The sequence below is a fragment of the Natator depressus genome, chromosome 17 (assembly GCF_965152275.1).
Source record: "Natator depressus isolate rNatDep1 chromosome 17, rNatDep2.hap1, whole genome shotgun sequence".
NCBI classification, from domain to species: domain Eukaryota; kingdom Metazoa; phylum Chordata; order Testudines; family Cheloniidae; genus Natator; species Natator depressus.
The window spans coordinates 12716863-12742992 of NC_134250.1; the positions used below are offsets into that span (position 1 = coordinate 12716863).

Here is a 26130-nt window from a genome sequence, read left to right on the forward strand (position 1 = left end):
GTGCAAATCTGAATCTTATTGCTTCTACCGTTGGCAATACTTAAAAAAAAAAGTTACATGCTATGTTGAGTGTAAAGAACAGATCAGGAACTAGGTTTCAAAACAGTTTACAAAAACAAATCAAGGGTCTCAAAGGAAAAACAGGAACAGAGACGGGAGGAGGGAAAGAAGTAAACTGTGCCAGTGGCTGTTAGCCAGTCTGCATCATTAATCAACAAAGATGCCAGCACCAGGGGAACAAAATCTCTGCACCCATGAGACAAAATGTATAATTTATGTCCCAAAAAATTCCAACTATTAATTACCACCTATTTAAATCCACTATTTAGCTGCCTGTACAGCTAATGTGTTCTGCACTGTATCATAGCCAGGCAACCCTCATGTAGTATTGTGGTATATAGGCAAAAAGGGCCATTATGAGCAGCACAAGGAAGGCTCATTGTCTCGTTTTGTTACATTCTTATGTCCTACGAATCTGTAGTTACCTTTCAAGAAGCAATTGTCAACTAGTTGGGACACCAAAACATACCTTCCTTAAAGTAAAATAAACCTCATCCCATTCCTGGCGGGTGCCTTTCATAGATATAACATTTTAAAATGTACCACTTTGCACTTTTAATATTAAGCTCTCAAAGTACGTCACAAAGATGAGGAGGTATCGTTATTCCCTTTTTACAGATGTGAAACTGGAGCATGAAGAGGTTAAGCAACTTGCCCAAGGCCACACAACAAGTCAGCTGGAAAACCAATAACAGGATCCAGGTCTCTCTTTGCTCTGTTCAAACCACTAGCCAATGCATATACAGAGGTTTTTAAGAGACTAATAATTTTAATGCAAATATTTGGGCATGCAGCAACCTAAAAAATAACAGAACTCAGTTCTTAACAATTTCTCTCCCCTAAGTCATCACAATTAGCAGAGATTTCACTGTAATCCAGCTTTTGCAATTTGCACACTGAAAACAATTGGAAGGTTTACATGAAATATTCCACTCACTGTTAGCAGGTTCCCTTCGGCATCACTGGAGAATGAAAAAATGATAGTCATCCTCTCCAAAGATGCTGCGAAAGATGCACCATACTTCTAGGTATGTACATTTGGAGGCTAAACAGGCTGCACTTACTGTTTCTCTGACAACAGGCAGGGCAGCATGACGTTCATAACAAAACGATGTTGATGACATGAAACAACTACATGATCCATTTATCAGAATGATCAGAGGCCCTGATGTTTATCCAGATAAGCGAGAGATTCTGCACAGGAAATATACCTTACAAGTGTTCAGATACTGCCGTGACAGAGTGGTATAAATACTCAATGTCTACACTTTAATGCTGCAGCTGCACTGCAACAGCACTTCAGTTTAGACACTACCTACACCGATGGCCTAGGTAATCCACCTCCCCAAGAGGCAGTAGCTAGGTCAACAGAAGAATTCTTCTACCGCTGTCTATGCTGGAGTTAGGTTAGTATGTTTCTCAGGGGTGTGGATTTTTCATGCCCTGAGAGATGTAGCTATACAGATGTAAGTTCCTAGTGTAGACCAGCCTTTAGACTAGGCAGAAATAGAGAAATAGGCAGATAGGCGGAGAGATGTGCAGGGACATAACTGAATAGAAACAGGGTGTTTAACTAATGGCTTGTCTACACAGGGACATCCAGGAAAAATTAATTTGAATTAGCTAAAATTGTGAATATGAAGTGGACTAGTTAAACCAAATTAAAATCCTGCAAGAACCTCTTCATTCAAACTTGCAATGGTCTTAATTCAGTTTGGAAGTTAACTAAACTAAACTGAATTAAGGCCACTTTAATTCTGAATAACTGCGCCCACAAAGAGATTTAATGAAGTTTAACTAATCCACTTTAAAATCACACCTTTAATTATCGGGCTGAATTTTCCTGGATGTGCCTGGGTATAAGCCCTAAGAGAGGTTCTAAAGTCATTGAAAAAAAATCAGTGTTATGCAGGTGTCTGGAGTCATTATACAACTACACATCATTCATTAAATATATATATGAGGGTTAGCTGATCAGTGTTTTGTTTTGTTTTTCAAATTTAGAACTTGCAAAATGTGATGGTATCCGCCAAGAAAAGTTAAGTCAATAAAGTTATTTAAAGCAGTTATCAGAGTATACTCCCCTGACATCCTCCTGCACAATTCTTCTCAGTTTCTGTCAAAAAATGAACACATATTAGGCAGTAACAACATCTAAATCACGGTAAAAGATTTTGTTTAGAACAAGTCCAGCCAATAGCAATATTGTCAACTCTCACAAATTAAAATCACAAGACACAGAAAGTATGCTCATAATGAAAGCACAATGGTTCTTATGTCTGGGCTTTTCTTTAAACTGGACTTAAAGTTTTCAGTGTCTGGTAGAGAATGTGGTAGGGCTTTAATTAAGATACAAATAATACAAGAACAAGTTTTTCTTCCTCCTGTCCATTTCTTTTTAATATAGTGAACCAGAATAAGTTGGCATGTAATCTACTGACACAAATGTTAGTGCCAGAATATTACCTCATGAAATAAACATGATCAAAAAGAACAAAATCCCCATCATAGCTTCTCTTGGGAAATTTCTAAAATGTGATCAGAAGATAGTCAAGCCCAAAAGTATGCTTTTAATCACTGTAGGTGAGATTCCCATTTCTGTCAACAATGCTGAAAGTCAGACCAGAGCAATGTCCCATTTATACAAAGACATGAGAATTGGGCGAGCACCACGGAACTACCCAGTTCATGATGACTACTTAGTCATTAAATAAAGCATTTCTCCTAACAAGAAGCTTAGGCTCATAAGTTTCATATTTTGGATCTGAAGGAGGCTGTTTAGTAAAAAGTTCTGTCTGTGGCTTAAGGATCCCTTCCCCTACAAAGAAACCAAAGTTGAGGAGCCAGCTGACAAGTGAAGGACTCATTCAAGTCTTCACTCAACTGAGGGCTTGTCTATGCTACAAAATTTAAGTCACGTTGTCTAATTCAACCTCAAGCCTCCAAATTAAGTCAATTGAGCGTGGCCACACCATGCTCATTGTCCCGATGGAGTGCGCCCTCGCTAGCAGCGCCTACATCGATGCACAAAGCAGTGCACTGTGGGGAGCTATCCCAAAGTGCAACTTGCCACAGTGTGTTTTGGGAATTTTGTGCAATGCCTCATGGGACCAAAATGTTGCAGGGGAGAATGGGAACAGTGCGTCGGCATCCCATGATGCACCGTCCTCCCTCCCTCGTATCAATGGCAAACAACCCAGCGGTTTTCGCACCTTAAAACTGCCGCGCGTAAGCCATAACCCCAGAAGCATGGAGCCTGCTTAGTTGTGCACTCTTGCTGTGAGCATCTCAAAAACCTCACGCCTCTGCCTGCAGTATTTCTAGAGCCGAAGTAGGGTCCGCCACGCGGAACATCGCGATGTCCTGCAAGCAGCCCTGCTGCAAGCCACTGAAAATTTAAAAAAAAATAAAATAAAAAAAAATTCACAGTTGGTGCTGGCAGTCACAGAGCAGCTACACTCTGTTGAGCACCGTTTCTGGTCCCGTGAAACAAGCACCGACTGGTGGAAATGCATTGTTTTGCAGGTATGGGACGACGAGCAGCGGCTGCCGAACTTTCAAATGCGGAAGACCACCTTCCAGGAACTTTGTGCAGAGCTTTCCCCTGCCCTGCAGTTCAGCAACACAAAAAGGAGAGCTACTCTGACAGTGGAGAAGCAAATGGCAATCGCTGTTTTGAAGCTTGCATGCCAGACAGTTACCGGTCAGTGCAGAAACAATTTGGAGGAGGTAAAATCAACCGTGGGAGCTGCTGTGCTCCATGTGTGCAGGGCTATTAATCCACTTCTGCTACGAAGGGTAGTGAGTCTGGGAAATGTGCAGGACATAGTGGATGGTTTTGCCGTGATGGGGTTCCCTAATTGCGATGGGGCGATAGATGGCATGCATATTCCCATCTTGGAACCAGACCACCTTGCCAGAGAGTATATAAACCGACACTGAGATGCCTATAGTTATCCTGGGGGACGCAGCCTACCCCTTGCTCCCATGGCTCATGAAGTCATACACCAGCTGTCTGGACAGCAGTAACAAACGGTTCAGCTATAGGCTCAGCAAGTGCAGAATGGAGGTTGAATGTGCCTTTGGTCGTTTAAAAGAGCACTGGAGAAGTTTACTAACCAGGTTGGACCTTAGTGAAGAGAACATCCCCATGGTTATAGCTGCCCTTTGTGTGCTCCATAATATCTGTGGGGGGAAAAAGGGGGGGAAATTTTCCGCAGGGGTGGACAGTTGAGGCAGATTGCATGGCAGCCATTTTTGAAGAGCCACACACCAATAAGAAGAGCACAGCAAGGGATGCTGCATATCTGCGAGGCTTTGAAAATCTGTTTCCATAATGAGTCACAGTAATGTGAGCTTCTTGTCTGCACTGTGCTTTCCCAAACCTTCACCTGCCTTGCATCACTGTCCCTGCAAAGCCAACCCTCCACCCACTGCTTCTACTCAATAAAGAACATGTATTTCTCAAATCCATTTACTTTATTTAACAAACATAAGTAAAGAGGGAAAACAGAAAAAAAAAGTTAGCCTTGGGGAAAAGGGGTTGTAAAGTTGGAACAGGAGTAAAATTTTTAGCTGTTTAACATAACACTGCATTCTAGACCATTAAAGATCTGTGAACGAGCACTTTCTGTTCCTTGTACCCTCCTCCTGAGATAAGTGAAAGGGATAATGGACTTTTCTCCCATGACTAATGGAACGCTTGGGGGAGGGTGATTCTGTGCCAGGCAATATTGGCTGGCTGTCCACCAGAGTCTGCAGAGGGACTCTACCCCTCCTGCTTCTGTTCCTGCAGTTCAACCAGATGCCTCAACATGTCTGATTGGTCCTTCATAATCCAAAGCATCTCATTCTGCGCCGCACACTCTTGCTCACTGGAAGCTTTCCTGCTCTTCATGTCCACGTCTAACTTCTCAGACAGTTAAATCCTCCACGCTCTCAGCTCTGTCTCAGCTGTCCCAGAGGTGTTCATTATCCCTGTGAACATGTCCTCCCGTGTTCTCTTTCACCTCCTTCTAAACAGCGAAAGTCTGCTTTCAGGTGTTGATGACATGCCAAAGGACACATTTCCAGCTGGGGGTCAGTCATGGGAAAAAAGAAAGGAGCCATTGTACATGCATAAAATGTTTCCATAGCAAAGCTGTTTTCATTAAAAAAAAAAACAACCCACTTTTATTACACTAGGTGCAAGCCATAACAATCAAAATCCATAACTGTGCGTTTTGCTGTTCCAGCCATGGTGAATAGCCCCCCCAAGTCATGGGTGACCGCACTTTTAATGAAGTTTATGGCAGGCTCATGTCAGAAGCAGAGGTAGCTAGTCAAACAATGGCCTTTCCCCATAGCACCACGGGAAGCTGTTTACAAACATGGCGGGGTGGGGGTGGGGGGGCATTTTCACTCTCAAATTGCAGAATCTCACATGTGGGGCCCCAGTCCTCTATCAGCCACTTAAACTACTTGTCAATCCATGCCGAGAACAGTAAAGGCACATTAGCGGCCATGTGGTTTGGCAATCCGGCATCTGGGTTGGGGGAGGAGGTCTACATGCTCTTTTTTCCCCCTTGTAAGAGCACTTTTACTGAGAACTTCCACCGTTTCTCCTAGGTGACCCTATGTGCTAACTGTCTCCTGAGGGTAACAGAGGCGGAAAGGAAGGAGATGTTGCAAGCGTCTGGGTATGTACCCAGTCTTTATGCTGCTATGCTGTGTACCACAATGATGCCAGAAGAATTAATTCAGGAGTTGCATGGGGAAGCGTCCTACCATGGTGGAAGAAATAAGACTGCCCTGCCCAGAAATCTTCTGCAAAGGATTGCAAAGTACCTCCATGAAAGTGTCCTAGAGATATCCATGGAGGATTCTCGGGCTAGCCCAGTCCACACAAACAGTCACTTCCGGGGGCCACCCTTGGCATAGCTGGAGCAGCCTCTTGTAAGCAGAGAGCCACAGCACCTCACTTTTTCTTCACAGTAAATATGCAATACCACTGAATGTGTGCGCCCGCTAAAGTTTAACTGGACTTTGATTGTAACTGTATACTCACCAGATGTGCCTTCCCCGGCATCATGGTGGGTCACCATGATGTCCTGCAACCCACAGGGCTCCAGGGTTAAAAATATTTCCTGGCTCTTGGGGAGAATGGACCCACCGCTCACCTCTCTCCCATTCTCCTCCTCTTCCTCATCCACCATATTGTCCTCCTTGCTGTCCCTAGACTCACACACCTCTGATGTGTCCATGTTGCTTGTGGGGAAACTGGTAGGGTCACCCCGAAGAATCGCATGCAGCTCATTGTAGAACTGGCATGTGTGGGGTTCAGCACCAGAACGACTGTTTGCCTCCCTTGGCGAAGTTCTTTTATTTTCGCACGGCACTGCTGTGTGTCCCTCATGTAGCCCTTCTCCCCCATTCCATGAGCGATCTTTGCATAGATGTCAGCGTTTCTTCTGCTGCATCAGAACTCTGCCTGCACAGACTTCTCCCCACACAGCAATGAGATCCACCACCTCCTGTGCAGACCAGGCTGGAGCGCGTTTGGGGCATGTAGTCTCCATGATCAGCTGTGCTTAAGCTGGCATGCTCCCAATGCTGATCAAACAGGAAATGGGAAATCAAAAATTCCCAGTGCTCTAGCAAGGGAGGGACTGTTTCCTGTGTACCTGGCTGCAGTTCAGCAGAGTTGAGAATGATCTCCAGAGCGGTCACAGATGAGCACTGTGGGACACCACCTGGAGGCCAATTAAGTCGAATTACACAATGCTGCGTCTGCACTACCTTGAAGTCGACCCATGAAAATCAAATTAAGTGCTATGCCTCCCGTAGAGGTGGATTACAGAAGTCAACATTAGAGGCGACTTAGTCAGCATAAAGAACCCGGTAGCGTAGGCACATACATTAACAGGTCAATTTAAGGTGGCTTCCTTCGACGTACCTCTGTAGTGTAGATCAGGCCTTAGTGAAACTACCTTGGTTAGTTTCATTTGCCATTTCTAGATTGTTTCAGTTTCAGATTCTCATGCACTAATAGGTTGGTGTTGTTTTTCTCAGACTGAAGGGGAATCCTAACATTTAAAAAAAGATTCAACTAAATTAAAAAAAAAAGGGGGGGGGACAAAATCTGTTTATCTCCCTTCCCCCTTTTCCTTTCCAAAACCTAAATTCTAGTCCTAAACCCGAGCACTTGACAATGTTCCTTTACAAAGATACAAAGTCGTGAGCCCCCCGAGTACAGCCTTATAAAGAAGAGATTACAGTAATCTCTTAAATTAAACAGTATGAATGAGGGCTAATCAATTTTTTTTTTGTTCAGGACATGCTATTCAAAGATTCTTACTGAAATTCTTAATAAACATTTTACATGCAAGTTGCCTTCCCAAAGACCTTTCTGGTCAACAAATTAGATTAATCAACCCAATGAAATGTAACACAGCAGCTTACAATTTACATAAATATTTCCAAGATTAAATTTTGAGGCCAACCCAAGTGACTTTCCTGAAATAGTGGAGATGATTTGAGATACTCCATATTATAGTAATATTTCCAGGATTTAAATATATTCCTACATTTTGGATAAAATGATGTATTTGAGCTTTCAAGAGAGACATTTACAAATTTCGGTATTTCAACTATCACTTTCAGGGAAGAAAGATGATCCTGGGATAGCCTCTTTCAGTCTAAAAGGAAATCTGCTACAGAGACACATTAACTGGTAGCTGGAGAAATCTTTAAAGATTAATTACAAAGTCAACAATTACACTTCTTATTGCTACAAACAGGGATATTCATCATGTAACTTCATTTTTTTTTTCAGGGCTTGGCTTATAAAGTCTCACCATCCAGCTTCCATTTCAGAATCACGTGGAATTATCATTGGATCTGGAAGAGTTAAGTTTACAGTAATTCATATATTTGAGTGCCCATTTTATCTTTGCTAATTGGGGCATACCAGTAGGGTTCTCCCATTTTCCAAAAACCTTTCCAAATGACCCATCTGTATACAGCTTCTTTTTTGTAGGTGTAGTAAACATTTAGAATTTCTAATGCTGAGAACAGGCTTTTTGTGAATTGTAATTTGTCCTAAATGTATTAAGGAATGTAGCCTGAATTTGTTAGATGTTCTTCTGGTCATAAAAATGGAAATAATTGAACTATTATAATACAGATTTGTAATGCAGAGTCTCAATAAAGCTATTTTTTGAAAAACTGAAATAATCACAACCAACATTAACATTTAGGACATTTTTCCCTTATTTATTTAAATTACCAGGTATTTCTGAGTTGCATTATCAATATCTTTGTACCGGAGTGGTATTTGGCTTTATAGAGTGATCAATCTAGCAGAAGTGACTAAAACCATTACACCAGCTGGTAAAATTGAAGCCACAGATGTTCTCAAATGGTGCTAGCACCACCAGGAGCCATGACTCTGCTCCAAAGTGAGCGAAAGTTGCACTGTCCACTTTTCAGACCCTGCTGTTACAGAAAAGGCACCAAGCAGGTAGGGACCTTTCAGAAGGTGTCAAGTTAAGATACCTGAGCCAAGAATCTTGTTTCAGGCTCGTTTTTTCAAGACGTTATCATGTAACAGGTTCCCATTTGCTGAACAGCTAAGCATTAGCCAACATTTCAGCACGTCGATTCCAGTGCATCTCAGCAGCAATGCATTTCCAGAGACATATTGCAAAAGATAATATTAAAAGCAATTGTTGTCTAGAAAAGACTTTTTATGCACTTTCTGAAAAGAATAACTCACCACCAAGTAATCTTGAATTCATAGATGGGGCGCTTGCAGTAATAATGGTTTATCAGATGTTTATCACACACACCAATGCACTGATGATCCACAGCAATTCCCTTGTCTGACAGGTCTGTCACAATACAGTGCAGAAGATCGTATACATCAGCTACAGCCTCCCAGGGGCCAAAAGATACATCTACTTCACAGTGATGTTCAAACAGTTTTGTCTCACTTTCACTTCTTTCAAAACGTAGAGAGTTGAAAAGTGGACACTCATATGGGGTGATGGGCATTTCTTCCTTGAAAACACAGATCTTCAACTTTGCAAATCTTGCTTTTCTCTGCATGGCTCTAAGCTTAGCTATTTCAATTATCCGTTCCAAGTGTTCTAAACAACAACAAAAGTAACAAACAGTGAATGTCATGTGAGGAACAGAACACAATGTTTTCATGTGGAATCTAATTACTGCATCAAAGTGGCATGAATTATTCTTAAAACAATGCCAGAGGCAACTAAAGATATACTCAAGGGTTGCTTGCAGTTAGATACGGCCTACAATAATGAAATTATCCATATTCATATTGAGAGTTTAGTGTCTGTGATATTGATTTTATATCTTGTGTATGTATAGACCCCTACTTTAAATTCCAGTTATACACAACCTTATGATTGCAAGCTTTATGACGACTGCTTGAGCAGTATGCCAAAAGTTCAAGTTGTGAAATAACCAAAGAATCACAAGACTGAGAAAACTCCGGTTTTTTGGTCTTTAAGTTAGGTGTGAAGTCACATGTACGGCATTATTCTCTTCAGTTCAAGGCCGCTCTCATACTAGGGTATTTTTAATATAAGCCATGTTCAGATAAGATCTGTTGGTAATGCTATTATGTGCCTACAAGGAACAATGCAAAACACAGTAGTTTTGCTATTGTCTCAAAAAAATTGATTCTGTCGTCTGTAAGCTCTTTGAGGCAGGGCCTGTTTATTTTATGTCCATAAAGTATTTAGCCCATTTAGGCACAATACATGAAATAATAAATAGCTGTTGAAACATTTCCTAAAGACCTTGAACGCACAACCTCTTACTCAAGGAAAGAGATGCAAGCCTCAAGAGAACCACCAATGCAGATTCAAAGAAACAGTTTTGTTCAAGAATCTCTTCTCACACTTTATGGGCTTGATCCTGCTCTCATTCAAGTCTAAGGAAAAACACTCATCACCTTGAATGATGCAGGTGGAAGTGCTGTGTGGGGGCTTCAACGATGTCAAGAGCTAGGATGTTAGAGCGTAACTACCCAAAAGCAAAGCCAAAAACTGAAGCTTGGAAATGGAAATCAGAAGCCTAAATAAGTTTGAGGATCTGGGTCAAAATTACTCCAGTGTATAGGAAATAGCATCAGAACCGCAGGACTTTCTTCCTGTTCACGAAAACCCCCTTTGCGTATTTACCTCAGAACACTTAACACTATTAGAAAGTAAACTCAGTCTTTTGAGCATTATTTATACTACACATACCAAGATACAATATACATTGTCAATATTCTTTAGTTTACCTTTGTAATATGGCATTAAGCCCAAGAAAGCTTGTCTAACTTTTTCTCCTTTAAGAGGCTGGACTTCCTCTAGATTGTCCAGCAATGGTCCTATGGAATAATATTGAGCTTCCTTGTAAACTGACCTCACCCGTTCTCTCGGTGGCAGGTCACCAGATCGCAGAAAGTTAAGTATGTCTCTAAACAGAAGGGGGGGAAATATTATTCAATAACAAGTCTTCAAAAAAATTTTGGGAAAAAAAAACTTAATTGTTAATCTGACATGAAATGGAGACACCATTTTACTCAGTCCAGCAATTTTCAAATTCAGAAGGTAAGCAGCAGCTCTCATTCTTACATGAACTGTGAACTCTATTTTCAAATGCATATTTTGAGTTGCATTTGGCATTTTTGAGCCTCCAGCGGGAAAATGTGATGTCTGTGAAGCTAGCAGTGTTGGGATCCCAGTTTAAAAACACAGCAAACAAAACATTCAGGATGGTTTAATCTCTTAAACTGAAACAGGACACAGATTATAGTCTCTCACTGACAACACAGTAATAATTTTCAGAGTAGCAGCCGTGTTAGTCTGTATCTGCAAAAAGAAAAGGAGGACTTGTGGCACCTTAGAGACTAACAAATTTATTTGAGCATAAGCTTTCGTGAGCTACAGCTCACTTTATCGGATGCATTCAGTGGAAAATACAGTGGGGAGATTTATACACACAGAGAACATGAAACAATGGGTGTTACCATACACACTGTAACCAGAGTGATCAGGTAAGGTGAGCTATTACCAGTGGTGGTGGGGGGGGGACGGGGACAGGACCTTTTGTAGTGATAATCAAGGTGGGCCATTTCCAGCAGTTGACAAGAACATCTGGGGGGGGGGGGAATAAACATGGGGAAATAGATTCATAGATACTAAGGTCAAAAGGGTCCATTATGATCATCTAGTCTGACCTCCTGCACAACGCAGGCCACAGAATCTCACCCACCCACTACTGCAAAAAACCTCTCACCTATATCTGAGCGATTGAAGTCCTCAAATCGTGGTTTAAAGACTTCAAGGAGCAGAGAATCCTGCAACAAGTGACCCGTGCCCCATGCTACAGAGGAAGGCGAAAAACCTCCAGGGCCTCCTTCCAATCTGCCTTGGAGGAAAATTCCTTCCCGACCCCAAATATGGCGATCAGCTAAACCCTGAGCATATGGGCAAGATTCACCAGCCAGATACTACAGAAATTTCTTTCCTGGGTAACTCAGATCCCACCCCATCTAACATCTACTTTGTGTAATGACCCATCCACTCCCAGTCTTTATTCAAGCCTAAGTTAATTGTATCCAGTTTGCAAATTAATTCCAATTCAGCAGTCTCTCGTTGGAGTCTGTTTTTGAAGTTTTTTTGTAGCTCACGAAAACTTATGCTCAAATAAATTTGTTAGTCTCTAAGGTGCCACAAGTACTCCTTTTCTCTTCACAGTGATAATTGTATTCATTAAGTACCCGATTTTGCTAAAGAACTATGTGGGCAGATCCTTCGGCCCACAGAAAACCTCACTAACATCGAAGAGCTCCAGGTGGGGTTGTAATGTCTGGCTGTGGAGTTGTCTTTACAGGATCAGGGCCTTCTGCAATTATTCTGACAACAGAAAGAGTGTTTCATTTGAATGTGTTTAACAATGGTTTAGATCAGAATGCTTTGAAGATGGAAAAACCACTTTACAAACATTCACTAATTAATCCTATTAGTGAACATATGACCTAAAACAAAGAACACACCGGCTACTTGGCCCTTCTTTATAATGTTGCAGGAAATATATAAAGTGCTGGTTTGGTTCGATAGTGTATATCACAATTAACTCAATTTCCAATAAGACAGTTGCCAGCAGTAAGAAACTCACAAATGCCAACACTTGTTTGCAAATAAACAAATCAGCTTAATCATACTACGAAATTCTGTCTTGATATAGATTGCACTTTGTGGTGGATTAAGGAACAGCACTGACTGGCTTTGAAGAGAATTAGGTCCTCAACTGGATAGATGAAGAACATCCCTCTGGGGAAAAGTATTTTGGAAATGAGGTTAGAATGTCCAACATATATTTCTACAAGCAAAGATCTGATCATGAAAAAGCTTATTATTTGGAGTAGCAATTACTGCCAACAAGTGGAACTAAATATTAGCAGAATCATGCTCAAAATAAATAAATAAATTATAAAAAGAAAGCTACTATCTTGTTTGAGACCTTTAGAAGGATTATAACAGAGCTCTGAATATAACACTGCCAGACATCAGCAATTTAAAAGAAGTTCTTTGACCCCTGCATTGTTTTTCCACCTATAATATGTAAACAGGTCTTTTTAAAACAATAAATTATTATGCTTACTTTCTCACTGGTCCAGGGAGTAGCTGGTCCACGTGCAAAACAAAAATTAATCCTACTACATTTTGCAGAATTTATTTGTTGGAAAGTGAAAATCCCCGAAAGGCATAGATTTTACCTAAACCTTCAGCTTTCTAAAGTGCATTATAATTAGAGCTGGGCCAGATTTCAAACAACAAATTCTCTTTCAGAGAAAATCTGGCAATTTTGGAGGTGAATAAATATCTGCAGGCTTGAAACAGTGCCACACATTTCATCAGCATGTAGTGTTAATCTGTTCACCTGAATTTACATATACCTGAAATTCAGATATGTGAAATTCAGGCAAATAAAAATGCAGACAACAGAAAAGAGGAAAAATAAAAAAGATAAAAATTTGCAATTTTATCCAAAACAAGATTCGGCCCCTCTAAGTATTATAGTATGATTAACAGGGAAGAATATTTTACACTGAAGTCAAGCTTGTAAATTAGTCAGACAACTAGCATTGTGTTTTTCTTAACAGCACTGTTATACTCTAAACTTGTACGAATCTCTACAAATGTTCCATAAAACATTTGAAAATCGTAACAACCAAAAAGGAGGACTTTATCAAATATCCTAGGAACATCACTGCCATGCCCTTTTAGGGTAAAAACAACAAGATAATACCAACAAAAATCACAAAAGAGAGGCCACAATCATGTTGTTACAAGAAATGGTGTCAAATACTCAACTTTTAATGTACGAGCAACTTGGCTCCCTGGATGGAGCTATTTTGTGTGTTTGTATGTACACACACTTCTGCTGAGGACTAAAACATTGTTCAGGTTTTTTTGTAAAGTGAGTTACAATGATTAGTTTTTAAATAATAGGGTTTTTTGCACGGCAACATACCAAGAAATCTGACAGTTTTCTGGAAGAAGTTTTAAAAACTGTAGTTGCATGTTAATCACACCAATCTTTGATAAAAAGATGCAATTCAAATGGGACTGAATCAGAAGACTGCAAATGAATTCTTGCCTTTCTTAAAATTAATGATTCCTAACACAGTAACAGTTTCAAAATTAGAGTAATAAGGACAATACACATACCCAAAATAAGTTCCATCTCTGTCAATAAAATATCTGCCTTGAGCATCTGTTGGAATGTAGTGTCTTCCACTAAACATAGCAGCCAACATGGTATCTTCACAGCGTCTTAGTGTTGACAGCCTGGTAGTGAAATACATGCCTCCTACATTAAGCGGAACAACTTCTGGGAACTGGAAAAGCAATCATATCACTATTTAAAAGTTATTCTGTGGTGCTTCACAAACATGTATATGACAAGATCCCTTGACCCACACAGAGGAGAATCTCTATGAAACACAGGATAAGATTACAGATCCAAGATGGCACAAAGACACAGTCTGAGAGGAGATCGAAGTCTGAAGGTTTCACAAAGAGCGGAGGAATAGGGAGAGGGAGATCTCCTGGCACAAAGGAAGGAGGAAACTGTTCCAAGCATAGAGCCGCTGCATGAAAGGCCGTAACCCAAGAGTGAAACAAGGTAATGAAGGAAGCAGTTCAGAGAAAGAAATGAGCGGGTAACAACTTTTGGCAGATATAGGTCAAGGAAGAGTTGTGCTGAGTTTAGAGGGTAAGAATTAACTATATTTATAATAAGGCAGCAAGCACTTCTCTTTCTAGGGTAGAAGACAGCAGATAAATCCTAATGTGGATGAGGGGAGGGTATGAGTTTTGCGGGTAATACGCCTGGCTATCATGCAAAAAAGGAGTTCAGTTTCCTTCACCAAGCTAGTTGGCAATAGAAATTAAACTAGAAACTCTTGAGACTTCAGCATGAGGAATAATGGATTCCCTGATACTGTACAATGGAGGCTCAAATGTAAGCACCTCACCAGCTCAGAGGAGAACAGTCTTACACCACCCTTACCTGCTGAGGCAGCAAGTGCCCTGCCTGAGTTGCAGTAGGAGTGGCAGGGTCTTGGAAATCATCCTCTGCATCTGAACTCGACATGGCATCGTCCAGATTTCCACTGGCTTTGTTCTGCCCTGTGACTACCACCATCCCTCTGGCTCTTGTAACCAGGTCTGTCGGGCAGACAGCCGTGGCAATGCTAAATGAGAGACAAGACCCAAATTATCTGGATACTTTCCCTACCAGCTGCAGACAATCACAGAGCTGACAGAGAGACATAATTGTCCTGCTTTGTACAAATAATTTACGACACTGTTATTATTGGGAAGTGAATCATTAGAGGGATGATTATTATTGTGCTGTGAGTCAAGCTCACAGATGCACATATATCTGGAGGAATGCAGTCTGCCCAGCAGTGCCAAGAAATCTCCTGTCAGACTCAGAGCAGGAGAACCCCGGTCACTGGCTGAATAAAATGCTGATTTTCATACGCTGCTCAATTCAGTGTTTGATTGGCTTAGTTCTTTTCAGCAGCAGAGCTGTCATTTCCCAGCTGAATTCCAATTAGCTATTGGTTCACCTGCCGCTAAATTGCAATTGGCTGTTTGCAGAGTTGTGTTCTGAAAGCTTTTCTCTTATTGGTTGGACTGTGCTGTAGTAATCCTGTCATTGTTTACAATAATGTTGTCAAGTCATTTAATCATCTTGCATCTTTCAAAGCAGTTTTGGCTCTGCTGTGTGTTAATGCAGTAGCTTCAGATGCTTACAGCAGGGCTTTCTGCACATTGTGCCTTACCTGAAGGCTTCTGGTGCAGTTCTACCAACTCATGTAAAATGTTAACCCCAAAAAACGAGCTACAAATCTAGCATTCTAACCAAAAACACGTTGATGAAGTTTTCCTGTGAATTGAGTCTCACACTGTTGTGAATTTAGACCGATGCAGCATGATGTGGATAATAAAGGCCCATCTTATGTAGCAGAAAAGTGAGGCCAACCAGGTGGAAATACTGTGCTCTCTTCTGTGCAGTGTGTGGGGGGGAATTAGTAAGGGAGGGAACAGGGAAGACAGCAGGCAGCATTGAATCCTCCTCTTTTGCCACCACTCTCTACACTTTGTTTTCTCGCTGTGGTCTTTTGCTCCTTTAAAAAGACTTGTGTACATTCTGCAAGTGGAAAAACACCACAGCTTAAACAACTTTTTAGATTTCTAGCAGTGCATGAAACATACACTTGTGTTATCCTATTATTCTCACTTAAGTTTGTAGCTGGTTTTTACGTTGTTATTACTCTGGGCTGGATACTGGTATTTTGTCACGAATGGGACTGCTCAAAACAGCAAGCATCACTCCAATATTAGGACCTTTGCTTACAGGTCTTATCTTTCTCTCACATTGGCATTCTAGCCTCATTTCCAACACATCCACAGGGTGTCCTCATCATCCCTCCAGCCTGGGGACTGAATTCCCTTCAAAACCCATCACCACTGCTCTCAGTCTGTCAGAAAGTAAAATAAAGAAACTCTGCAGTTTTTAGTATAACCAACCTGTGAACTGTATTATTAAGCAGTTTTTATTTCCATTTCACAGGAAAACAGGCTACCAGTAGCCCCTCTCACAACAATTTAGCTCTTTGTAATGAGCTACCATCTGCTTCCACCCCACATTCCTACCCTTTCTGGTTGAAGGAGTATGAGTTCCTGGAGTCTTTTCTCCATTCTCGGATCCCGTCTGCAGCAGTCCTTCAAAACCTAGCACTTCAAGTGTCTCTTGTTTTTAAGCTTCTACATTAACAGTGATCTGTTTCCTTATCCAATGTCACTTATTTATCAAAGCCAGGCTGCTCACAGGTAACAGATACCAGCACTGAGTTATTTAAAAAAATAAATTAATAGTAATAATATGACCAAATAATTTATCTGAAGGGGAGTGAGAGAACTGACTTTACCCTCTGCCACCTGACCAAAAACAACCCTAATTTTGGACCAGCTATCCCTGATAGTGTCCACGTATGTCTACAGTAGCTTTTTTAAAAAAAACTGCAACCATCAGCACCCCCAATGTCAGATACACCAGCACTCTCAACTTAGCTATGTACTACAATACTTATATGGCCTCCCATTACCAAAGAATCTGAGCACTTCACAATCTTTACTGTGTGTATCCTCATGACATCCCTGTGAGGAAGGGCAGTGCTATTGTCCCGATTTTACAGAGAGGAAACAGAGGATCAGAGAGGCTAACTGTCTCGCCCAAGATCATAGAGGGAGTCTGTGGCTGAACAGGTAATTGAAGCTAGGTTTCCCAAGTTAGCATCCTAACCACTGAAACATTATTCCTGTAGGAGACTTTCAACCACCATCAATAGTTACTTAGCAGGTTATGTGAAGTGAGTTTGGTGGTCTAACTCCTGATCTCAGGGGGATCCCATCAGACACTACAGTGATGGACACAGTATAAGAACCCACAGAGAACAGAATTTAAACATTATAAAAAAATAAAAAATCACCAAAACTAGCAATCTTGTTGGCAGTCTCAGCCTTGTTGTAGCCATGCTGGTCCCAGGATATTAGAGAGACAAGGTGGGTGAGGTAATATCTTGTACTGGACCAACTAGTGCCAGTGAAGGAAACAAGCTTTTGAGCTTACGCAAAGCTCATCTTCAGGTCTGGGAAAGGTACTCAGAGTGTCACAGCTAATACAAGGGTGGAACAAACAATGAGTTAACATGTTACAAGAGACTATTCAAGGTGCAGTGGGCAGTTAACATTAACGACTAATGATTTAATGGACATAGATACCAAAATACCTTCTAGAGGTGAGTCTATACATCCAGCTCAGGTTTGAGGAATGCTGAGGGTAGAAAGCCTCCCATACTATATCTGTCCTGCAGCTGGAGAACTGCAGTCTCCATGGGTTGTCAGTTCAACACCTTTCACTGGCCCTAGCTTCCATTAATCCCCAACCCCCTGAAAAAGTGTGTTTAAAAAGACTGAACAAAAAGGAAACCATGGCTTATAATAGCAACAGCCACCTCAGTGTCTTTCTGACAGACACGGCAATAGATGCAAACAATCAAAACAAGCGTTTCATGAAGCAACCAACTGGCCTCTACTTCTTCTGAAAAGGAAACAGTTTAATTTTTCTGCCAGTTGATGTACCGCAAGCAGAATTGACCCCCAACCAGCCCCAAAATAAAAATCTTTAATTATTCATGATGGGAAATACAGACCTAACAGAAGACTGTATTATCCATTAATAAACCTCTCAACTTTTAGCTTTGGAATAGCTCTTGGTGCCAAATATTTTTTTACCTGAATGCTCCAGCTATATTAACTGCAAAGAATTCCCTTCTCTACTACTCCAAAAGCAACACACACCAGAATACTTTGCATGTGCATACCACTGGGGATATTAACCATTCTCCCAACTCACTTTTAGCACAAAAGGAGGGGTAAGTATCTTAAAAGGTTGCTTAGCTACTATATTTTCATATTCCACTGTTTGTAGCCTCTTATCTTGAAAATATTCCATTTTCCCTAATCAGATTTCCCTAAGAACTGCTTGATCCTATCACCAATATTTTATTGGATGTTGAAATTAACAAGGTCATTTCTTGCCTAGTGACTACACATATTTTTAACATGTTTATAGGAAAAACTGTCAGTATTTCTTTTCCATAAACATCCTAGGGAGGAAATATACAGTACTGAAGATAACAGATTACAATCATTGTGCGTATTACAAAAAGATACACAACTTATTTTAAAGAGGACAGCATAAAGGTTTATAACAAGTGTCTTATGCTAGTGGAATGTGTTTTACATCAAAAGGCACAACAGGAACAGAGTTAACTCCACACTCACCACGAATGCCAGGGAAAGTTTCATCGGTTGGAGCCAGGAAATGGGCAAGATGATTTAGTAGAAGATCTCCAAACAAACAAATGTAGCATCCTCAATTAAAGACCTGTGAAAGCTAAAGCAACGGAGCAGATGCCCTTTTTGTAATGAAGATGGCTAAAAGCAGCCCTAGACCCTACATTAATATTGAATATCCAGATGATTTTGCCTGAGGGAGCATATCAGTTTTGCCTAATGGAGCAGATCAGACTGGGACCCTAAAACATTGTGTTTGCTCTCTGCAGCTCAAACACTTCAAACGTAAAAGAAGAAATCATGGTAGAGGCTCCATTGGGAGATTTGGGATTAGTAACATTCAGGAGCTGGAATTACTGAGATTTATATACTGTTACCACAGAGAGTCCTGCAACAAAAGGTGGGAAAGTAATAAGAGGAACCCTTTCCTTGGAGAACAGCTCCCTCAGAAGACTTGTAATCAAAGGAACTATCCTCAACCTCTAGTGTTTTGTCCAGAGCCAATTTATTCTAATTGGTTTTCATGTCTTCGGTTAATTGTTCTCTCTTAACTCTTCCAGTTTCCATCTTACATTTTACCTGCGATAGTCTATGCTCTTTCCTATTGGCTTTCCATTATCTGAAGGGTAACTGTTGGGCTTGAGTAACCTCTTGAACCTTGCCACTTAGCCATTCTAGTGATGTCTTTGCCTTGCAGCTTCCTTTTTTGTTTAGGGCTAGGCATTCCTTCTGGAACTCTGCAAAGATATCGTAGCCTCCATGCTAAATCCAAGGATTTTAATCTATTTACGTTTGATTTTAGGTCCTTTTTCAAGTTTCCACTTAAAAAATTTTTTCTCTCGAAAGTTTAGTGTCATTGTTTTATGATTCCACGTCCAAGGATGAAGAACTATATTGCGGTCACTATTATCTAGTGGCTAGAGATCATTCTTGACAACACCTGAGAGAAACACATTAGTCTGAGACACTAGTGACCAGACTAAAGAACTACATTCAGCTTCCAGCACTGAGGTGCCATGTGACCCTCTGGGCTGCCCTATGTGGTCAACACATGGAGCAAAGCATCATAACAACCTGTGACTTTACTTGTTCAAGTTTAACAATATCTTCGCTTGGATTCAAAATATTTTGCCTCAGTAAACGTAAGACAAAACGCTTCTGCAGCACAGAGGCAAAGTATTATGAAGTCATTCTAGGACCAATAGCGATCTGGACAATTGGACATAGTCTGGTAGAAACAGAGGCAGTTAGTCATCTAATATCTTGTTATCTCTCCTGGAGCTTGGAAGAAAAGCGTGTTGGCCCAGGCTGTGGAGGTGGACAAAGGGGAAGCATCAATCGTGGTACAGAATAGGTTAATAACAAGCCGGGAAACTGCAAACTAGAGGAATCAGCAGAATGTGAGAAATAGAGAGCAGAGGATCCTATATTTCTGCTAGAAATACTGCTATTCCTTTACTACTACATTTTGGTGTGAACAGAGGTCCCTATGTTTGCAGGGCTGTGGGTGTGTCTGACTACACAATATCATCCCAAAAAAGAAAATGTACTTCTTTAAGATTTTATACAGCTCTGCATCACTCCAAGTTCCTTCTTTCAAGCTGCTATAAAACCACCATTACAGAGTGGATACAACTATGCAACAATCTTCCAGAGGAGATCAAATGAATCCACAATCTGACCATCTTCAGGAAACATTAAAAAAAAATTTTGTAAATGATTTTTCCGCACAAATGAAACTCGCAATTCAAACACCACATTGATTCCCAAATTCTGATGACCCTCCACCCCCACAAAAAAAACCTTACTCCTAAGAGAATTTTGACCCTTGAAAGGGAGAAATGAGTCCATGAAGTCCACTTGGGACTTCACTTTTGGGCACTACAAGGCAGTGTTGTATAATAGATATAGCACTAGACTGGAAGTCAGGAGACCTGGTTCTATTCCTGGCTCTGCCACTGGCAGGTTGAGTGACCTTGAGCACATCAGGATACCTCTGTTTTGTCTCAGTTTGCTCCATCTGCAAAATGAGGATAATGATATTGACCTCTTTTGTACAGTGCTCCAAGATGTATAGATGAAAAATGATAAGTAAGAGCTAGTATTATTATTGCTATTGATCTTACACGTAAGGTGCTCAGATACTCAGCAGATGGGCAGCAGAATAAAACCCTAAAATAGATTATTTTCCATCACTGGCAGAGTTTACAGACAGACCCCGCAAAGACAAATTATACTCCATTTCCTTGGCAGTGGTATCTATCTGTGTTTAGCTGATCAGATGATTTTTTTTTTAAAACTAAGACGATCCAACCTCAGTTACCCAGAGCATATAGCCTCTGAGAACAGAAAATGGGTTTGTTGCTTTATCAGATTGTAACGCATTTCTTGGTCTGACAAACAGGACTGGCCTAGAGACCATGCCACATATTGCTCATATGCACAATAAGAAACATCTGCATTGCAAATGGTAGAAATGGGCGCTGACTGTAATTAGAAAAACATCCTAGAACTACAAAGATGATGAGCTTTCATTACATAACCCTCTTTTCATCACAATATAAAATGCATAGGCAAATATATGAAGGTAGAAGGACTTCACTTTGGCAATTATTTTAAATCTTGTTATGAAATAAGACCTATTTTTAATCTAATACAATTGATACTCAAAAGTCATGTGCACTGCACCCCCCCCCCCCAAATGCACATTAACAAGAGTGTTCAAACAAAAAAGAATTTTGGTAGTGACTCCTTCAATGATAATTTCTTCACATGCCTAAAACTGCATGGTAGCTTGCAAGAGCCTTCAGCTGCATGGTTACATCTTGCACTGTGCCACAGAAAGATTTTCAATCTTATTTAGAGGTAATGTATTATTTATAACACTGCCATTTGAAAGCCAGTGCTTTGGCTGCTATATTCCCAGTTCTTATCTCACAGAAGCTGAGATAATAATGTACAGTTATTACTGATAAGCAATAATTATCCACATTTCTCAGGGGACTCCCAAATCTTTCAGATCATTGGAGTTTGTTTTGAATTAACAAAATTCAGATTCTACATGAATGTCACATTCAGGGAGAAAGAATGAATTTTGGATAACCATGGAATATCATAATCTGTGAAGTACCAATAGTGACAAAATCTCATTAAAAATTCCCTCTTTCCAATAAAGTAAGGCTTTGAGAAGAAGGAATTATTAGGAGTGTTTCTCTGCAACTTCCCTACTCCATCTCCAAAGGCCTTTAATCAACTTTTATCATCCAAACTTTATAAGAAAAAAAAATGTTAGAAAGAGAAAAATAAAAGTATGCTTCTATCCAGACATATAATAGCAATCCAACAGTGACAGTCCATCTATCTGTTATTTAAGGATCAGCTTTCACTTGTTGTCAGTCAAAGGAAAAATTGGTAGAACTTATCCCAGTTGATTCTAATCTGGTAAATACTGATATTACCTTAGTTCTTGTTACTTAGTTATAGGATTACTCACAGCGATAACATTCAAACTTTGAACTCAATTTTGAAACTTGGGCACCTATATTTGGGAGACTAGTTCTATGTTTATTTCCATTCTGCCTCTAAAATGAGTATTAATATGCTTCCACAGCATCCTGTTTGACTGCCCAATTACGGAATTTGGTGTTCTCATTTAGGCACCCAAGTCTGAAAACTTTGGCTACAAAACTAGCATTTCCATTTGAACTTTCCAGCAGTACAATTGCCTCTATAATGAAGCTCAGAGTACATCATCAGAGCCCAAGAACAAGGATTTGTAATAACATTTATTTTATCTTTTTTAAAAGGTGAACAGATTGATTTGGTTAGTAAGATGTTTCAGTCATTGGTGAAAGAAGATGAATACTCAAATAAATGATCAGAAGAAAAAAATTAAAATTATATTCTTATTTTGTTTAACCTGAATTTTGATGTTCATTTATAGGCAGCTGAGGTTATTGTCTAAACCTGCTTCATTTCCTGCTCGCCCTCAGACATCCCTGCATGCAATGGACTACTGACATCACTATCACTGTTGACCAGCACCGGAACAAGAAGTCTGCCTAAAAGAAAAAAGATAAGCAAATCTTTCTGAGGGGGTGGTTCCACTTTCTGATTCTCAGGCACTAATCCAATGCTCTTGTGTTTGGGTTCACAGAAGTGCAGTGGAATAAGTAATTTGCTCCCAAACTCCTCCTCCCTTCATAAAATCCTGCTTTAATTGTTTAACTGATATTTTCATTATTTTAAAAAAGTATGTTCACATTAGGTTTTGTAAATCGTTTTTTTTTTACATTAAAAAAACAAATTTTGGACCTAAATTAAGTAGCTGGGGCCCCTTTAATTTTTCTAGAACATCATACTAAGGCCAAATCTAGAAAAGAAAATGAATGGAGACACTTCCTTAATAGGATGTATCATTGTTCTAAATTAGACATCAGATACCTTAGACCCATCTAATAATCCAATTATAAAGAAATATCCTCCCAATTTACAAACTGCTGTTCTACTTAGTGGACAAGATTACTTCCCCATAACTTGTTAACTGACATTTTTCCCCTAGATATGTTTTTTTCCTAATCTCAGAGTTACTGAATGAGCCTGTTTTGCTAGTTTTGTTTCATTCTCTAGGGAAGACAACATACCTAGTACTGTCTCACCTTCTGTTGTAACCCAGATTGAAGGAGGAGTATGTGTAGTGTTTCATACAAATGCTATCACAATTGCTGTTTTCTCAGCTCTTTTCAGATTGGTTTAATTAACTGCTTCTGAGGCACAGTACTTCGGAGATGTGGTGTCAGTGAAGTTATGTACATGAAAAATGACAAACAATGTATAATCCAGTATCATTTGTGAAGTTAACACAAGGGATCAGTTAGCCTGTTCATTTTACAACCCTATTTCCAGAGCATTGCTATTCAAATGTAAAAAAGTATTCTGTGCTGAACTTTAAGAGGATTTAGAAGATTTCAAGGGAACCTTGGTTTTTGCAGGGACAGAATGTTGTGCATGGCTGAACAGCAGCCTACTGGAAGATCAGGAGTAACATTTGAAATGAATCCCATGTGGTCAAGGGTTTGTGTGTACTGAGCGGAGAAGAGAAATTGGGGAAGAAGAGTTACCTTAGTCTGAGAAAGGAAAGCTGCCCCCAAACAAGAGAGAGAATATTCTCAAACAGCAAAAGAACCCCTGAGATGTGGAAAGCAGAATGCTACAAATCAGTTTAACATGTCAGTAATATAACTGATTGTAAACGTAAAGGCCTGGGTACCTGAGACATGCTTGACAAAAGGGTATCTTGCACACATACCATTAATTAATTCTGTCTGGTTCGACCAGAAGGAACAGTTTAAAACAAAAGACATACTGTGTAGGTGGATATGACTGGAAGCAGCATCACCAGCAGTAACAACCCTAAGTGGGAAATTGCATTGAGAAGTAGAGGTTATCCAAACTAACCAGAGGATGCCAGAGAACAGATGAAGTCTGCCTGTGTGTATTGCCCATTCTGCATTTGCTGACAGTAACACTGACTAACACCAGAAGCCTGCACATTGTCCCCTTCAACAGCTCTTCCTACAAAACTATTTTTCTCACCTGACAGGCTGGCACTTGCAGTCTTCAGGAGCAGCGCTATTTGTAAGAATGGGCCAGCATACTGCGACAACCATTCTTATGCCACCTGGTGGCAACAGTCCAAAGTAACCTATTTTTGTTTGTTTCTAAAACACCTGTTGCAGCCCTACCAGGCCTTTTCGAGGGAGTGTTTCCCCACTTGCCAGGCGGTAATTTTAAGGCAGTTTTGGGAGTACTGCTCTCAGCTAAAAAATTTTGCTGTGCATTTCAATTAGACCTATACAGTTTCCATTTTGATTTTGTCTCACTCTATTGCAACTTTCCTCACTTAGATGCTTGGGAGTGACAGCTTTTTAAGAACCAAAACAAACAGCTACCTGCCAAAACGACATCCATCACCACAGTGTGTAGGTGTCTACCCATGGGCTGCCCCCCCCCTTTTTTTTAGCCATTAGAAAAGCACTACTGGATCTACCCATCTGGCTGCAGGCATCCCACTATCACAAGGTAGAAAACATCCCTGGTAAACGACTCGGATTACATCCGAGTGGAGAAAGGCACTCAGGGCACCCAGGGGGAAAAAAAACAAACCCAAGTATATGCAGGTGCATAGTGACCCTTATGCAGCGGGGCTGCAGCTGTAAAGGTCCCTGCTCCAGGCTTTGGGGACGGGAGGGGAGACTCCGCCCAGGCCGCCAACCTTTCAGGAGCCCTGTCTGAGGGCGCCCAGCTAGAAACACCCCCCACCCACCGGGGCTGGTGCTGTGCCTTGGCTGTCTGCTCGGCTGGCACAGCCCCGGGGTAACCGCCAGCCCCTCGCTCCCGAGGCTGCCACAGCCCCTGGTGGGGGAGGTCGGTGGGGGTGGGCACACGCGTCCCCCCGCCCCCATGGGGACCCCGGCTGGGCGGAGACGGGCTGTGGCCTCCCCTCCAGGGCAGAGCCCGGCGGCGCCCCTGCCCGGGAAGACCCCCCCCCAGCGAGAGCCAGGGGTGCCCCTCGCCCCCCAACGGACGGGGCGGCCGCCGCGCGCGCGCGCCCCTCCCCCTCACCTGCGGTGGCGGCTCCCCAGCTGCGGAGGCCGTCGAAGGGATGCGCAGCCCCGCCCCCGCCCCGGGTGAGCCGCAGCCCCGCCCCGTGCCCCTCGCTCTACGTGCTGCGTCACGCGCTCCTCCGACCGGCCGAGCGAGGGCAGGGCCGGAGGAGGGGGCGTGGTCTGTCCCCTGACGGGGGGGGCTGGTCGCGTGCCGGGATTGCGGCCCCTGAGAGCTGGCTGCGTGCCGGAGCCCCCTTCCTGCCCCTGGAGTGGGGGGTGGAGGGGCAGGGTCTCGCCCCATCGCTCACGCGCCTCTTTCAACGTGTGGGCGAGACGGGGGAGGCGGGGTGGGTTTCGCTGAAGAGCGCGCTGAGGAGAGGTGTCGCCCCCAGGCACCACGGAGGGAAGTAAAGCAAGGAGAAAACCCAGCCCCAGGGCGGGAGCGAGCCCTAAAACGGCGCTGCGGAAACAGAGCCGGGGTACCAACCCCGTAATACATTTTAAAAAGCTGCACCTGCGCCTTGCTTTACCTTGCCTGCCAGGTGGTTGACCAGTTGCTGTTTACCGCTCTTACCCACCATCCTGCTTTTCCATCTTGGCTAACAGGCAGTGCCTGTGTTAAGCTTTCCACACACCCATATTGTAGACTTAGAGTTTCTTAGCTATGATTACATTTGCATGATAAACTGGATTTCAAAATACGATTTCAGCTAGCCTTTTCAAAGTCCCCCTAGGCGGAGAGGCATCTGAAAGTAAGGTGAAGCAATAGAAGCACAACTAAGACGACAAATGGAAGACCCTTATTTACAGCCTTTAAACATTTTAATTGGACACAGATTGATGATGTGCATTGGGCTAAAGGCTGCACCTACCCCTTCTTTTTAAAAAATGTAATCTGAAGTCCAGACAAAACATAGGAGACCATTTCTCTTCAGTATGTTCTCTGCCAACGTGCCTTAAAAAGTAGGGTTGAGAGAGGGTAGACGGAGTTGGCATTGCTAATAGACTGCTCTAAATCCATGGTA

At 41.6% G+C, this 26130-nt stretch overlaps 1 protein-coding gene across 3 annotated transcripts; it reads right to left on the reverse strand.

The window, feature by feature from the left end:
* Positions 1–900: 900 nt before the first annotated feature.
* KCTD7 (potassium channel tetramerization domain containing 7) lies at positions 901–25254 on the reverse strand. 3 transcript variants are annotated; one of them, XM_074974874.1, is made up of 6 exons: positions 25122–25248; positions 14638–14821; positions 13794–13963; positions 10355–10533; positions 8816–9188; positions 901–5133 (listed from the first exon to the last, which is right to left on the reverse strand). In XM_074974874.1, the coding sequence occupies exons 2-6, from the start codon at positions 14770–14772 to the stop codon at positions 5097–5099; spliced, it is 894 nt and encodes a 297-aa protein (XP_074830975.1). In that variant the 5' UTR covers positions 14773–14821; positions 25122–25248; the 3' UTR covers positions 901–5096. The 3 variants fall into 3 exon arrangements, with proteins under 3 accessions (XP_074830975.1, XP_074830976.1, XP_074830974.1); XM_074974875.1 differs by lacking the exon at positions 901–5133 and adding an exon at positions 6471–7124 and having other exon boundaries at positions 13794–13913; positions 25122–25254; XM_074974873.1 differs by lacking the exon at positions 901–5133 and adding an exon at positions 6471–7124.
* Between the last annotated feature and the right edge of the window lie 876 nt (positions 25255–26130).